This window comes from Quercus suber, unplaced genomic scaffold, assembly GCF_002906115.3.
Source record: "Quercus suber isolate HL8 unplaced genomic scaffold, Cork oak 2.0 scaffold_667, whole genome shotgun sequence".
Classification (NCBI taxonomy): domain Eukaryota; kingdom Viridiplantae; phylum Streptophyta; class Magnoliopsida; order Fagales; family Fagaceae; genus Quercus; species Quercus suber.
The window spans coordinates 260,717-274,094 of NW_027070108.1; the positions used below are offsets into that span (position 1 = coordinate 260,717).

Below are 13,378 nucleotides of genomic sequence, written 5' to 3' on the forward strand. Positions count from 1 at the left end.
CACGTAATTGCATGATTAATTGATTAATTAATAACTTGGCTAATTAATTAATTGGTATAATCACAAGGAGTCATTCAGTTTGTGGCCTATCATAGAATATTAAAAAAATTAATTAAATTTACTATTTTAACTGCCTAAGTTCTTGGGACAGTTAATAATTTATCATAATTGACTTTTGTAGGGTCGGTTTTTGTAGCCCAAGCCCAAAAGATGTGGGTTGGAGGCCCAGCGAACCCAGGACAATAAATTTGTAGAGAGTGGGCGAAAGAGCTAGGCTGGTTATGAAGTAAACAATGGTTGGCTAGGTTACTTGCAGTGATGATAACATGAACTAATGCGTGAACGACCCCATGAATGTATGTCCGAAGAGATGTTTTATTAAATGAACAGTGATTACAACGTTCAGAACTACAGTAAAGCTTTTCTCTTCCTTTTTCTCTCTCTCCTCCGTCCTTTATTATCAGGGACCCTTCTTCTTTATATAGTATTCTCCCCTATCATCTCCATCGTCTACCTGTTCTTCATCTGCGTATCTACTTAAGTGCATGTCACGTCATGTGTCTACTTTAGTTCTTTGTGAGTGGCGGTAGCCGAGGTTACACTGTTCAGGGGTCTTCTCCACATAAATGCGGCCAGAAAAGCTGTTGCAGTGCATTAAATGCGGTGGTAGCAGCTTTTCCTTTAGATATTTTTTAGTTCTAATCATCTCCAGATCCACCCAGATCTTATCATCATCATTGGAATTGTTAGGAAGATTATTCGGACCCTCCATACGTTTGCTTGATCAAGGCTATTTGTGGCGGAGGAGTAAGAGAAAAAGGAAGAGAAAAGCTTTACTGAAGCTCTGAACGTTGTAATCACTGTTCATTTAATAAAACATCTCTTCGGACATACATTCATGGGGTCGTTCACGCATTAGTTCATGTTATCATCATTGCAAGTAACCTAGCCAACCATTGTTTACTTCATAACCAACCTAGCTCTTTCGCCCACTCTCTACAAATTTATTGTCCTGGGTTCGCTGGGCCTCCAACCCACATCTTTTGGGCTTGGGCTACAAAAACCGACCCTACAACTTTAAAATCTATTGTCACCTATATATACTATATAAACCGAAGCTTGTTGACTAGTAGTTGCCATTTTGTAGCCTCCACAAATTTACACATCATTATTAATTTATTAAATTATTTAATTTTTTAACTTAGTGTTTTTTGAGAAACACGTTTAGGGTCTTTAGGTTTTTTTAGAGAAACACGTTTATAGTGACTGTGTTCATCTTAAAAACATAAAACCCTATTCAACTCACCTCACCCCAAAACCCTATTCATTCCAGTAGCTCCACTGCTACTATAGCTATCTTCACCTACAATCATCGGCTTCTCTCCTATAGATCATGTTAGTTTGCAATATTATATTTCAATAGTTACAGCCATATATTATTCTTTGAGGTAAATCGTCTTTTATTTTTTATTTTTTATTTTTCTGTTGTGTAGTAAAATAATTTTTGTCTTGTTTCAATAATTCCTAGATATTGAATCTTTTGATTATTTGTTTCAATATATTTCTTTGTTATATAGTCACATATTTTTCTATTGTGTAGTAATATTTTTCTTTGTTGTGCAGTAATATATTTTTCTTTGTTGTATAGTCAAATATTTTTTGTTTTTTTGTATAGCCACAATTGTAAAAAGTTCATTAAGATGGGTCGCATTGGGTCTATAAAAAGCCGAATCAAGAAAACAAATCCGGGCGAGCAAACAAGAATAGGTAATGATTTGCTTGTGGCTTGGTTAAATTTTTTTTTGCTATGTTGGTTTAGTCATTTTTTAAGTAGTGTGTGGAATTAGTGCCTTATTGTTGGAATTGTGTAAAGCTGATGAAGGTGAGTTGCAAGAAGCCGGTTGGAAGGCTTAGAGAGGTGGTTCAAATTCCTAAGAGGGTAAATTTGATTGAGTTGATGTTGTTTTTGTGAAATATTTTTGTTGGTATTTTTATAGTGGCTATTGTTGAGGTAGTGTTCAATTTTCTGTATGTGTTTATTGGGTTGGAATTATATGACTGAGATTTGTTCTGCTTTAAAATTTATGGGTTTTGTAGGTTGGATATTGTTCTATTAAGTGCTTGTGGGAAAAATGAATGGAAAATTGAATGTTTCTTAAATTGCAAATTGACCATGGATTTCTAATTAATTAGAATTAAATGCTTTTAGGGATTCTAGCCATTGATTATTATTATTATTATTTTGAGAAACAGGTAAGTCATTTTTATTAAGTTAAATCAGACTAAAAAGCATCTTCTAAGTCCGGTGGTAGTTCTTCTAACCACACATCTGTATCAGTAGTTAAAACTGTTCTTCTAGCCAAGGAGTGGGCTAAATTATTACCCCCCCCCCCCTACTGACATGACAAAAACTACAAAGTTGCAAACAAGCATTGGCTTTTTTAATATCTTCTATTACGTGGCCCCATTGGGTCCTGTTATGCTTTGGATTGTTGATTGTTGCAATGACCTTCATTGAGTAACCCTCCACCACCACGTGATCTACACTTATCTCTTGAGTGAAAAGGATAGCTCTTTGAGTTGCCGAGGCTTCAATACTTTTAAGAGGAGGAAATTTGCAGGCTAGCACAGTAGGGGGAAAGAATATAATAAGTTAACACATGTTTGAAAGGATTTTGGAAACTAGTATCTCGAGTTTTTAAAACTCGAGATCAATGACAAAAATCGAGGCTCTCAAACTCGAGTTTTATTGCTACCGTGGAGCAATTTAGCCATGTGGAAAGAATATAGAGAAAACTAGATTTGAAGAAGAAAATATGGAGATGGAGGACGCAGATGATTTAGAACGTCGAAGAAGATCAAAACTGGATCTGACTAGATTTGAGGAAGAAGAAGATTTGGATTTGGACAACATGTAGAACGCCAAAGAAGAAGAAAAAAGGGGAAGCTAGTGAATTGTGCAAGAACTCGAGTCTTTAGGTGGATATTCCATCCAGGTAAGCATATTATTCCTTGAATCTCGAGTGTTAGAAACTCGAGTTCTACATTAAACTCGAGTTTTAGAGTCTCGAGATACTATTTTGTTATATAGTTTTGCAAACTTGACAACTAATGAAAATGTTTAAAAAATAATGTTAAATAAAAAAATAAAAAAAATTCCTTTTAAGAGAGTCGTTTTATGTACAAAAGCATTGGAGATCTTCCAAGTTCTCTTGAAGCATCAGTCAAAGATCCAATTCAAAGTTCTGAAGATCTGGTGATCAAAGTGAAGTTATTGCAGTTAAGTTATAGAAAAGTTTTTTAAGTAAATCTTCAAGTGGGTGCTTGAAGTCATGAGTGAGAAGTTCACATTCAATAAAGTCCAAAATAGAAGAGTTTGTTGATTCGGAGTTGCGTGGGGTTACATTTGTAAGTAATATATGAGGTAGTAGTAGATTTATGGTTAAATCTATTGCATAAACTTCGATTCTATTCATAGCAGATTTTATTTTCTTGCGACAGATAATTTAAGCCCTTTCATCATTTTTTACTTTGGGACAGTTATTCTTTTGATTTCCCTTAATTACCATATTGCATGTTATTGTGCTTTTAACTTTGTATGTTATTATGAATGACTGTACCAGTTGAGACAAGCATAATTGAACTGATATTTAACTTGGTTCTAATATTAATTGGTAATTTGGTACAACTGAGGCCTAAATTCCTAACACAACTTACCACCTAAATTAAGAAGAAAAAATTGTAAAAGAAAAAATTTACATATTTAAAGGGCTTTTCCATCATTTGTTCAAAAGCTGTGGACATTCAACCCCCCAACAACAACAACAAAAAAGGAAAAAAGAGAAAGAAGTAATCTTTTAATCTCACTAAAAGCCTCATACTCCTTGAGAATAAATTTTTGGAGTAAATTTTTTGGCATAGACTCGATGCCGTCTCTCTCTTGCATAGACTAGCCAGAAGATCATAGAAAGCATAACTGCAGCTGAGACCATAACCAACCCAACATAGATCCTATAACTATAGCGCCTTAGTCCCGGACAGTGATCCTCACTTATGTCACTGAAAGTTTTTCTAACAAAGTTGCAGTCTACAAGGTCAACAAGGAAGGGGCCATAATGATACAATGTATAACTCACATTTACAGCCGCTTGCATCTGGCCATAAGAAGTAGGCATCAGTCGGCCCATGCTGGTGCACATTCCAGATGGTAACACATTGCAAACATAATTCCCCCACACCTGCAATGGGTAAGAATAAAATGATTACAATTCTTCAAACATTGAACTTTGCAGTTTTTTCATTGATCCAATGAAGCAGAAGGGACTTCTTGGAAGCAACAATAAGGATGAATGGAGTATAATGGTACCTACAACAATAAAAGCCTTAGTCCCAAAATTTAGGGACTGTATCCTCAACAGATTTGTTATGTTTGGCCACATGTATTAATGGTACCTAGAATCTATAATTTTATAATACGGTTTCTCTTTTTAGAAAATATAGTTAGAATGTTATCCGCAGACAAAGTGGGTGAGACTTCTTATTCAGTAACAATTATCTTATGCATGTGATATATGCATTATAACTACTGAGATGTAACTTCTTAAACTCTTAGGTGTCCTTAATGGGATTTCCTTAGAATTACTGCTGTGGTTTAGCCAGACAAAAAAGTAGAAGACAATCTTTCTAAACATGCTTGAAAATGTATCAAGAATGTATTGAATTTAGGTGTAGGAAATCTAAATATGCACCAAAAAAACTAAAGATAATTTGGGCAAAAAGTGATGCTAGGAATACCACAAAGTGTACTACATAAGTTTTACAAATTGACATGCTAACAATCACAAAAAGTACTTTAGATATTCATATTTCAATTTGTAAACCTTAGAAAGTAAACTTTGTAGTAGGTTTAGCATTTTCGTTGGGGAAATTGCCATAGTCAATTTTCCAAAAAAGAAACTCTAACCCCACTCCTCTCCCTTCTATCCCAAAAAGGCAACAAGCTTTCAAATGCTTATTTAATGTGCTTATAAGGTTTACCTGGGTTGCATTACTCAAGTCCATTTCACCAGCAGTGCATCTCCGATCAGTGTTATCAAAATTTAATGGATTACAAAGGATGGGCACCAAAGGACCAGACTGATTGTAATAAAAAGGTCCAGCATTTGGGGTCACATCATTGTTGGCCACATTAGTTATGAATTGGTTCACGATACCAACCATTAGGAAGGTGACATGTTTGCTTATAGACAAGATGTCATTTGCTGTTGCATTGTCCATGCAAGGGAGAACTTCACTTAGGGCTGAATGAGCTGTGGGGTTTTCGACCCATTGATCCATTGAAACACACGTGTCTGCTACAATGCTGGAATGTGAATATAAATGAATTAAATGTTGTCACAATTTAATATTGCAGGGCATACTATAAAATAAAGTTCTACATTCTGTAATTAATACAAAAGAAAGGTGATTTCGATGAGAAAAAATTAAGTCAGAATTTAGGGGAACTTATGTTCTGTAATCCTCCATGATTGATTCACTGATCTATAAGTAGCATGGAATTTGTTCAAGTTTCATTTGCAGGCAACATTTCTTATTTATCTGCTAAAGAGAAGCAGCAGCAGTTTGAGTTATCCATGTTAAGAGCAAATTAAAGAAGCCACAGAAGATGTAGTTCCTTTTGAAAATGCAAGGGATGCACTTATAACATGATAAACATTATATATGTTATGCTAAACATGAGCATGTGCCTGAATTAGTCTAATATAAACTAATTAAAACTCACACAGAAAAACAGTAATATGGGATACTTACAGCTGCCAAAATTTTAAACAAAGAAAAGAAGGTATTTACTATCTGATATTTTGAAATTAAATGACTCAGTGGAACTTACTTATGGAGGACAAGAGATATGCCACACAAAATAAATGTGCCCGTCACAAGAATCCATCCTATGATCATTAATCTGCAATAATTGATTTAATCTAAGTTAAAGCAAATTTAATAAAGAAACATTACAAAGTTATAATGCAAAACTTTGAGAAATAGACGGCCTACAGACAGCATATAAGAGGGAAATGATTGGAAGAAAGTCACTCACATGTACACGAAACACTGCAGACCGAAAACTGAAAATACTGCAAACAATATTGACAACAACAGTGTTATAAAATAAATAAAAAACTTGCAATAACGGTGTAACATTAGTGGTTTGAAAATGGTAAACAACAAGCATCTAATAGAGGGTGTTAATAAATGCTTACTGAAACCAAGAAGGGCTAATAGTAGCATTGAAGCGGCAATAATGTTAAGAACCTGCCTCCTGTAAAAAAAACCAGTAAATCAATTGCAGGATAAAACTAAACCGAAAATTATACCAAATCAAAAGGAAGAAAGAATCAAAGCAATCTACTTACACAGGAAGCAAGACATTTTGTATTTGTTTTGAACTCTGCTGTGTCTTAATTTTAGGAATCATAGCAGAAATATTTGTAATATTTCCCAGTATGTCAATATTACTCTGGATATCAGGAGGTAGAAAATTTTGACCAACTCCGACTTGTTTAGCTGCAACAAGATTAACTAATACATCCTTTAACTTCTCTACAGTGGTATCAGCTTGGTTGAGAAGATATTCCAATATATTTGTTGTACTAACTTGAAACTTTCCCTGCGCAGTGTACAGAAAACCACTTCCTGTTCTGAAAACACAGCAGTTTTATACTTAGAACTGAAATCAGAAAGATTTAACCAAATATGAATTCAACACTGATATGAGCGTGCAAAAGTCGAAGTAGGGGCAAGGCAGAGGACATACATAGCAGTGATGGTGAAAAGTATAAGTAGAATAAGAGAAAGTGCATAAGCAATTCGAGAATAGCCATAAGACTTCTTTTGTCTGAGGCAACAGCAGCAGAGGATTAACGAGCATAGGCCGAATATCAAAAACCATGTTGCAGCAGTGGCAAGAAGAGGAACACCAGTATATGCAACTGACTGCATGGAAACCATACTTAGAGAGAGAGAGAGAGAGAGAGAGAGAGAGAGAGAGAGATAGAAGTTGATATGAATAACAACTAGAAAAAAATATAAATGAATAGACAAGAGCCTTATAAATCAATGGCATTATCTAGTTCTTACATGGAGGAGAACTTGGGTTTTAATACCTCTCCCCTACTTAATTAACATTGTAAGAAAATAAGATTTTAGGAAATATGCAAAATGCATGTGATCTAGGCAATTGCATGGGGTTAAAAGTTTCAAGTTAGTACATAGAACTTTTAGCAGAACCTGAATAAGAAAAGTAAAATTACAGGTTGTAGAAGACCTTCGATTGTTAAAATTTAATTCCATCATAAAGAAGAAAAACTTAGATGAACTCAACAGTTACAAAAACAATCGCTTCTATAAACTGCAAATCCACCAAAAAGCCCACAGGCTGCACAAATTAAATATAAAAAGATCCCTCTTTGGGTCCTAACATACATAAATGGCAAAACTTAGATGAGGAAATCAATTCATAGGCCTAAAATTTATCCGCTCCAATAACAAAAGAATGACATGCCAAAATATAGACTTATTGCGTGGCAATAAAAAAGATTAGGCAACATATGGAACAATGAATGGAAAGAACTCACATAAAGATAATGTTCATTAGTAATATTCCATCCACCCTCGTAGTAAGTAAAGTTGGCAAAAGGGTCTATCCTGTGTGTTTTGTTTGCAGCTAATATCAGGGTAGCGTTAGGTGCAACTTCAGTATTGCTTTCCTCGAGAAAAGACCTCCTCATTCGGCCTGAAATGTCAGCAACACCGTTTTCACCTCCATATATGCAAATTAGATCCATTAATGTTTTATTATTAGCATGGAAAACAGAAGGTAATGTGAAATTTATTTTTAAAAAAGTTGTTGATCAAAATAGGAAACTAAATAAATCCCATTTAGCTAGAGAGGGAGAGAGACAAGCGGAAAAACAATAAAAAAAGAGGCAGTAATTACCATGAACATGTTTGGTAGGTAGGTGCTGAAATTGAGGAGCTCCATGACAAAGTGAAAAGAAGGTTGAAGATACGAGGACAAAAGTTGTAAAGAGAAGAAATTGCTGTGATTTGAGACATGGCATTTTATTCTTTGCTCAGGATTTTTTGTTGGGTTTCTCTTTGAGAAAAAAGTCGGCTAATGCATGCATGAATCTATGATTTATTTAGGAATATATTCTCGTAGAGAGAGAGAGAGAGAGATGGAGAGAGAGTCCGTTGGATATATAACTATTTTTAGGTTGACATAGTTTATTTAAAAGGCTAAAATTTATTACACATATGTGTAATCAAACACGTGTATGTAACAAATAGCTCTTATTAAAACAACTTATGTGAAATTTGAGCTCTACAAGACGCGCTTATTGTTTTCACTCTTCACACATAAATAGGATTTTATTTGTTTTTCTCTTACACTTGTAACATAAATAGTATTTTATTTGTTTTTCTTTTCCTAATTAAGTTTTTTTCATTTCCCTAATTAATAGAAGTAGGGTTTTGTTATTTATTTTTCTTAAAGGACTAGAAAAATATCTCTTCCTATAAGGACTATTTAGAAGGAGGTAGTGATTACTAAGTTGTTATTAGAAAGGGCTTTCTCTATTCTTAGTATATAAGCCTAATGTTCTCGTACGTAGAACTTAGGATTTGTGGAAATGTTGTTATTATTGTGTATTTCAAATTATGCTTTCACAGGCCTATGCTACAACAATAGCAATCAAAGCAATTCTATGCTGCAATTGTTGGTATTAGAACCACACTAAGCAAGGTTATGTTCCTGTCATGGCACCAAAAATAGCACGTGGGGGAAGGTATATTGTAGTAGATGATGTGTGTGAACACGATGCACAACTAGAGGCATTCTTTTAGCTCAACTCCTTAATCATTGGAAATAACAGCCTTAAAACTGCCATCCTAATCCACATTATGTGGAAGAGGAGGAAGAGGACGATTGCGATGTCAAAGAGCTGGATAAACATATTAAAAGAGTTGGTGTTGTAGACAAGAATTCTTCACCAATTAATTAATGATGACTATCTTCAAAAGCATAGTCAAGGAGACAAAATGTTGCTTGATGAGGATAAAGTCACATGCATACAAGATAAGCCCATAACCCACACCATTGATGTGGCTTTCTTTGTTCAAGCAAAAGAGGTTGTTGATTATATAAAAGGTAATCATTTAGTGGTACAATTAGTTTGTTTAGCAAAAGAAAGATTCTCTGTTAATGAATGGCGTTTCAATCTCCCAAAGCTTGAACACATTCAATACTATGATGTTATTAGAGTTGATGGGTTTCTATCAAATCTTCCTAGTGATAACGCTAATCTTACTTTGGAGAGATTAATGGTTATCATTCTTGATTCTTTTTGGGAAGACTTTGTTAAACAAGAATAAGTAGAGAAAAACAGGAGGCATGAAAGAGTGATGTTGGATGAGGCATGAAAGAGAGAATTATATATATATATATATATATTTATGAGACAGAAAGATATATTTTGAGTGAGAAAAAATTGATAAGCAGTATATTGACTTGTCTTGTCTTGTAGCGAAGAATAGGATGGAGAAGAGTTGATAGCTGCCTCTATTTTTCAGCCTATACAAACCTCACTGCAGCAAAGTTCCTTGTTTGACATGATGAATGAATTTCTTGTACTTCCCTTGTCATCCATTTTTTAGTTTTTCTCCCGTGCATGCTCAAAAGATTAATTGATGAAAATGGATTTTAATTAGAAAAATAGAAAATAGATGGAGGAATGGCTGAATTAATAAAAAAGATAATGGAATTACAAGAAAAGCGTGTATCAGTTAGGACAAGGGAGCTCTTGTATTGTTACCAACTACTAATTACTGCAAAAGTCTGGATGGGAATAAATTGGGAACATTATTGGAGGATGGCACAAAATAAGATACGTCCAATGGCTAAAGAATAATCCACTAACACAGAAAAATGCACACCAATAACTCAGTTTCTTTTTTGAATTAATCAGTTAATTTACTAGTTTTAGTGTAATCTTTATGTAAAACTAGTCGCAAACACTCAATGCAAGGTAAAAATTTTATGATATAATTATTTTATAATAGAGAATAATATAAATTTTTTAGGTTATATGTTATTTAAAAATATTAACTATTTTTATAAGTTTCATGTAAAAGAACATATATATTCATTAAGTAGGTTATTTTTTGTAGGTTATATTAACTATTTTTCATTAAGTAGCTAGATAGTAATTTAATAGAAATATTTAAATTTCATAATTATAATAAGACAAAGTTTAACTACAAAATTTGTTGTAGTTTTAGGCTAAAATCTTACTCAATATTTTTTTATTGAAGGTGAATGTTGACAAATCTATTATTGAATTATATCTTTTCCTTATATCCACTATTCTTGTAAAATTTCAAGATTAATAACTATGTTGTAAAGAAAAGGAAAGCTCTCTCTAAATAGATTTTTCTTATTGATGAAAAAATGAGTGAGTAGAATCATAAATATCTATTGCTCTGCTATTTATACACCATAGCAGACTCAGTTCCAAGTAAAAGAAAAAGGCGCCGAAAAAAGAAAACTAACTAACAAACTATAACAAACTTATTATCCTCTAATAAAACAACGAAACTTGTCAAAGCTTAATAACAGATTCTGAGCTCAAGTCTGTCACGTGCAGAGTCCATGTCTTCATTAAGTTGTACGCTTGTCTTCATCAGGGGTGTCTAGACCCGACCCACACCCGTTGGGCTGACCAAACTGCCTAAGAGCATCTCCAGCAGTTTCGGTAAAGCCAAATTTGGACCATCAAATGACACTGTTCATCTCTCATCCAGCTTCTCCATACGCACAGGTTCTCTAAATTATTTTTTGAAGTTGCTACAGTAATTCTCTTAATTTAGAGAACACTGTAGCAACTTCAAACCATTATTTTATCCTAAAAAAATATCCGGCTGAATAAAAAAAAATTCTTGCTCTTTCCTCCTCTCTTCTTTGTTCATCTGTGTCCCTCTCAAACGGTAACACAATCAACACAAACACAACAGACAGATCAAGAACATGAAAAAATAAAAATTTAATTAGAACAACAAATCTAAAATAAAAATAAAAACAACAAATCAAGAGCATGAAAGCCTATCTAAGCTCCATTGCAACAACAAAGTGAATCAGAACAAGATTAAAAAAAAAAAAAAGATGGGCGAAGGCCATGTCGGCTGTGCGTGTGGGTGGGTGTGTGTGTGTGTGTGTGTGTGTGTGTGTGAAGTGAGCTGAAGAGGAAAGAAAATAGAAGTAGAAATAGAAAAAGTAAAAACAGAGAGCTAGAGAAAGAGAGATAGCTGAAGAAGAAGAAGTGCTCCGGAATGAGCTAGAAGGAAAAGAAAAAGAAGGTAGATAGAGGAAAGGAGTGGGATACGTGGGTGGTGGAGAAAAAACCAAGGGAAAAAAAAAAAAAAAAAGAAGAAGAAACGTGTCTAGATGGGGGTGGAAGGGAAAAATAATATAAAAAATAAAAAATTGCAATAAAGAAATGATACCACAATATTTTCACAATAAATTTTAAGTAACGGATTGTTATTAGATAATATTGACGAGCAAAAAAATAATTTCAGTAGTGGGTTCAAATTAGAACTAGTAACAACTTTTCACATAAATTTTGTTGTAAAAGTATTGCGTAAAATGTTGTGAATATAACACTTCTCATTAAAAATATAGTTGTTAAAAAAGAATAAATGATGATTAAAAAAGAATAAATAATGAATGAAGAAATAATATTTAAATGAGATAGAGAATGTGATAGAGAATCTGTTGGAAAGTGTATTTGAAAAAGTGAGAATGTAAAAGTTAAATGTCACTGTTCATTCTCCAAACTGTAAAAAATTTGAAGAAGTCATTGGAGATGCTCTAATCTCCACCTGATTTTAGCCTGAACCGATGCTCCTGTCGGTCGGTTACGGGTTTCCGCACCCAAGACCTGATGCTGGCAGGTCGAGTGGCAGTTTTCTTCTTAAAAACCCGAGCCATCCGACCCGACTGATGTTATATACAAATCCGACCAACTTCGGCAAGATCACGCATAGATTCGAGGAGATCTGGCGAGATCTTAATCGTATTTGGTAAGCTCGAGCTTAGATTCGAGGAGATCCGGCCAAATCCCAACAATTTTTAGCGAAAAAAATGCAGAATTTGGCAAGTTTTTCCAGAATTTGGCAACCTTTTTTTTCTTCAGATTTCGATGCTTTCTTTATTTCGGCAACTGACCTAGCTCGATTGACGCTCACCCTCACCCGAAACCAACTCAACCGATTTTTCCAATGGGTCGAGTTCAGGTTCCTTTGCCCTCAACTTGACGCCAACAGGTCGAGTCTGAGTTAGGCCCAAAACTGACCCAACTTGACTTGTGGACAGCCCTAGTCTTCATTGATCTGAGCGATGCCGTTTTCCTTTAATTTAGCTTTTATTCCTTCAATCAAAATGATGTCGTGTGAACTTTCCTTCTTCTTGCAATTTTGCTTCTTAGCCAGAGCTTTGACATATATCATCAATAAATTGTTTAAATTGCAAATTTTTGTAGTTTAAAATTATGCATAAAATATAAGTTTATAATCAAATAGTAAATAAATCTGATTAACAAAGAATTTAACATGTGTATTAAAAGCGTAAAGAACATATAATTCAATAGTTGTAAGATTGCAATGTTTATTTTATATAGTAATATTTATTTTATTGAGTAAAGTTGCAACCTTAGTTTTGTAGCTAAACTTTGTCCATTATAATATTCTTTTTTCATATTTAGTATCACCATAATTGTTCAACTTATTTGAACATTTTCAAGAATATAACATTTTTTATAAATTTTTTTTTACATCTCAAAGTCCATGGAACACATATTACATGTTACTTTAAGTTTAAATATTATATAAATTGTAGTAGATATTTGTTTTCAATGTTATATATATAAGTATAGTGTATATACTGTTGAAACTTGAATTTTAAGAAAATATTTTCAAAATTTATAACTTTTGTTGTTGCCTATCCCTCCAAATTTTGGGAAATGAATTAAATTAGGTTGATATTTTGGAGGGATAAATTCACTAATGCTTTGTTTGGATTGAGAGAGAGGGGGGGGGGGGGGAGGGGAGGAGTAGAGTAGAATTGGTTCCAAATTAGTCTATTTTCAATTAACTCTACTTTACTCCTCTCCAGTCCCGTCCCTCTCCCTTCTCGCTTAATCCGAATAGGCCCTAAAGGCATAAGTAAACAGTAGTATGGGACAGCCACCATAAAAAGTATGAAAAAAATAATCGTTTGACTTTCCTCCTAAAATTTGGTGTACTAAGGCATTTGTGGACCAAG

The 13,378-nt window shown here is 33.8% G+C and overlaps 1 protein-coding gene across 2 annotated transcripts; it reads right to left on the reverse strand.

The window, feature by feature from the left end:
• Positions 1-3,659: 3,659 nt before the first annotated feature.
• On the reverse strand, positions 3,660-8,177 carry LOC112032429 (uncharacterized). 2 transcript variants are annotated; one of them, XM_024065190.2, is made up of 9 exons: positions 7,997-8,177; positions 7,635-7,819; positions 6,815-6,993; positions 6,414-6,698; positions 6,261-6,319; positions 6,098-6,134; positions 5,891-5,962; positions 5,038-5,362; positions 3,660-4,238 (listed from the first exon to the last, which is right to left on the reverse strand). In XM_024065190.2, exons 1-9 carry the CDS (start codon positions 8,118-8,120, stop codon positions 3,876-3,878), a joined length of 1,629 nt encoding a protein of 542 aa, XP_023920958.2. In that variant the 5' UTR covers positions 8,121-8,177; the 3' UTR covers positions 3,660-3,875. The 2 variants fall into 2 exon arrangements, with proteins under 2 accessions (XP_023920958.2, XP_065622033.1); XM_065765961.1 differs by having other exon boundaries at positions 7,635-7,792; positions 7,997-8,176.
• Between the last annotated feature and the right edge of the window lie 5,201 nt (positions 8,178-13,378).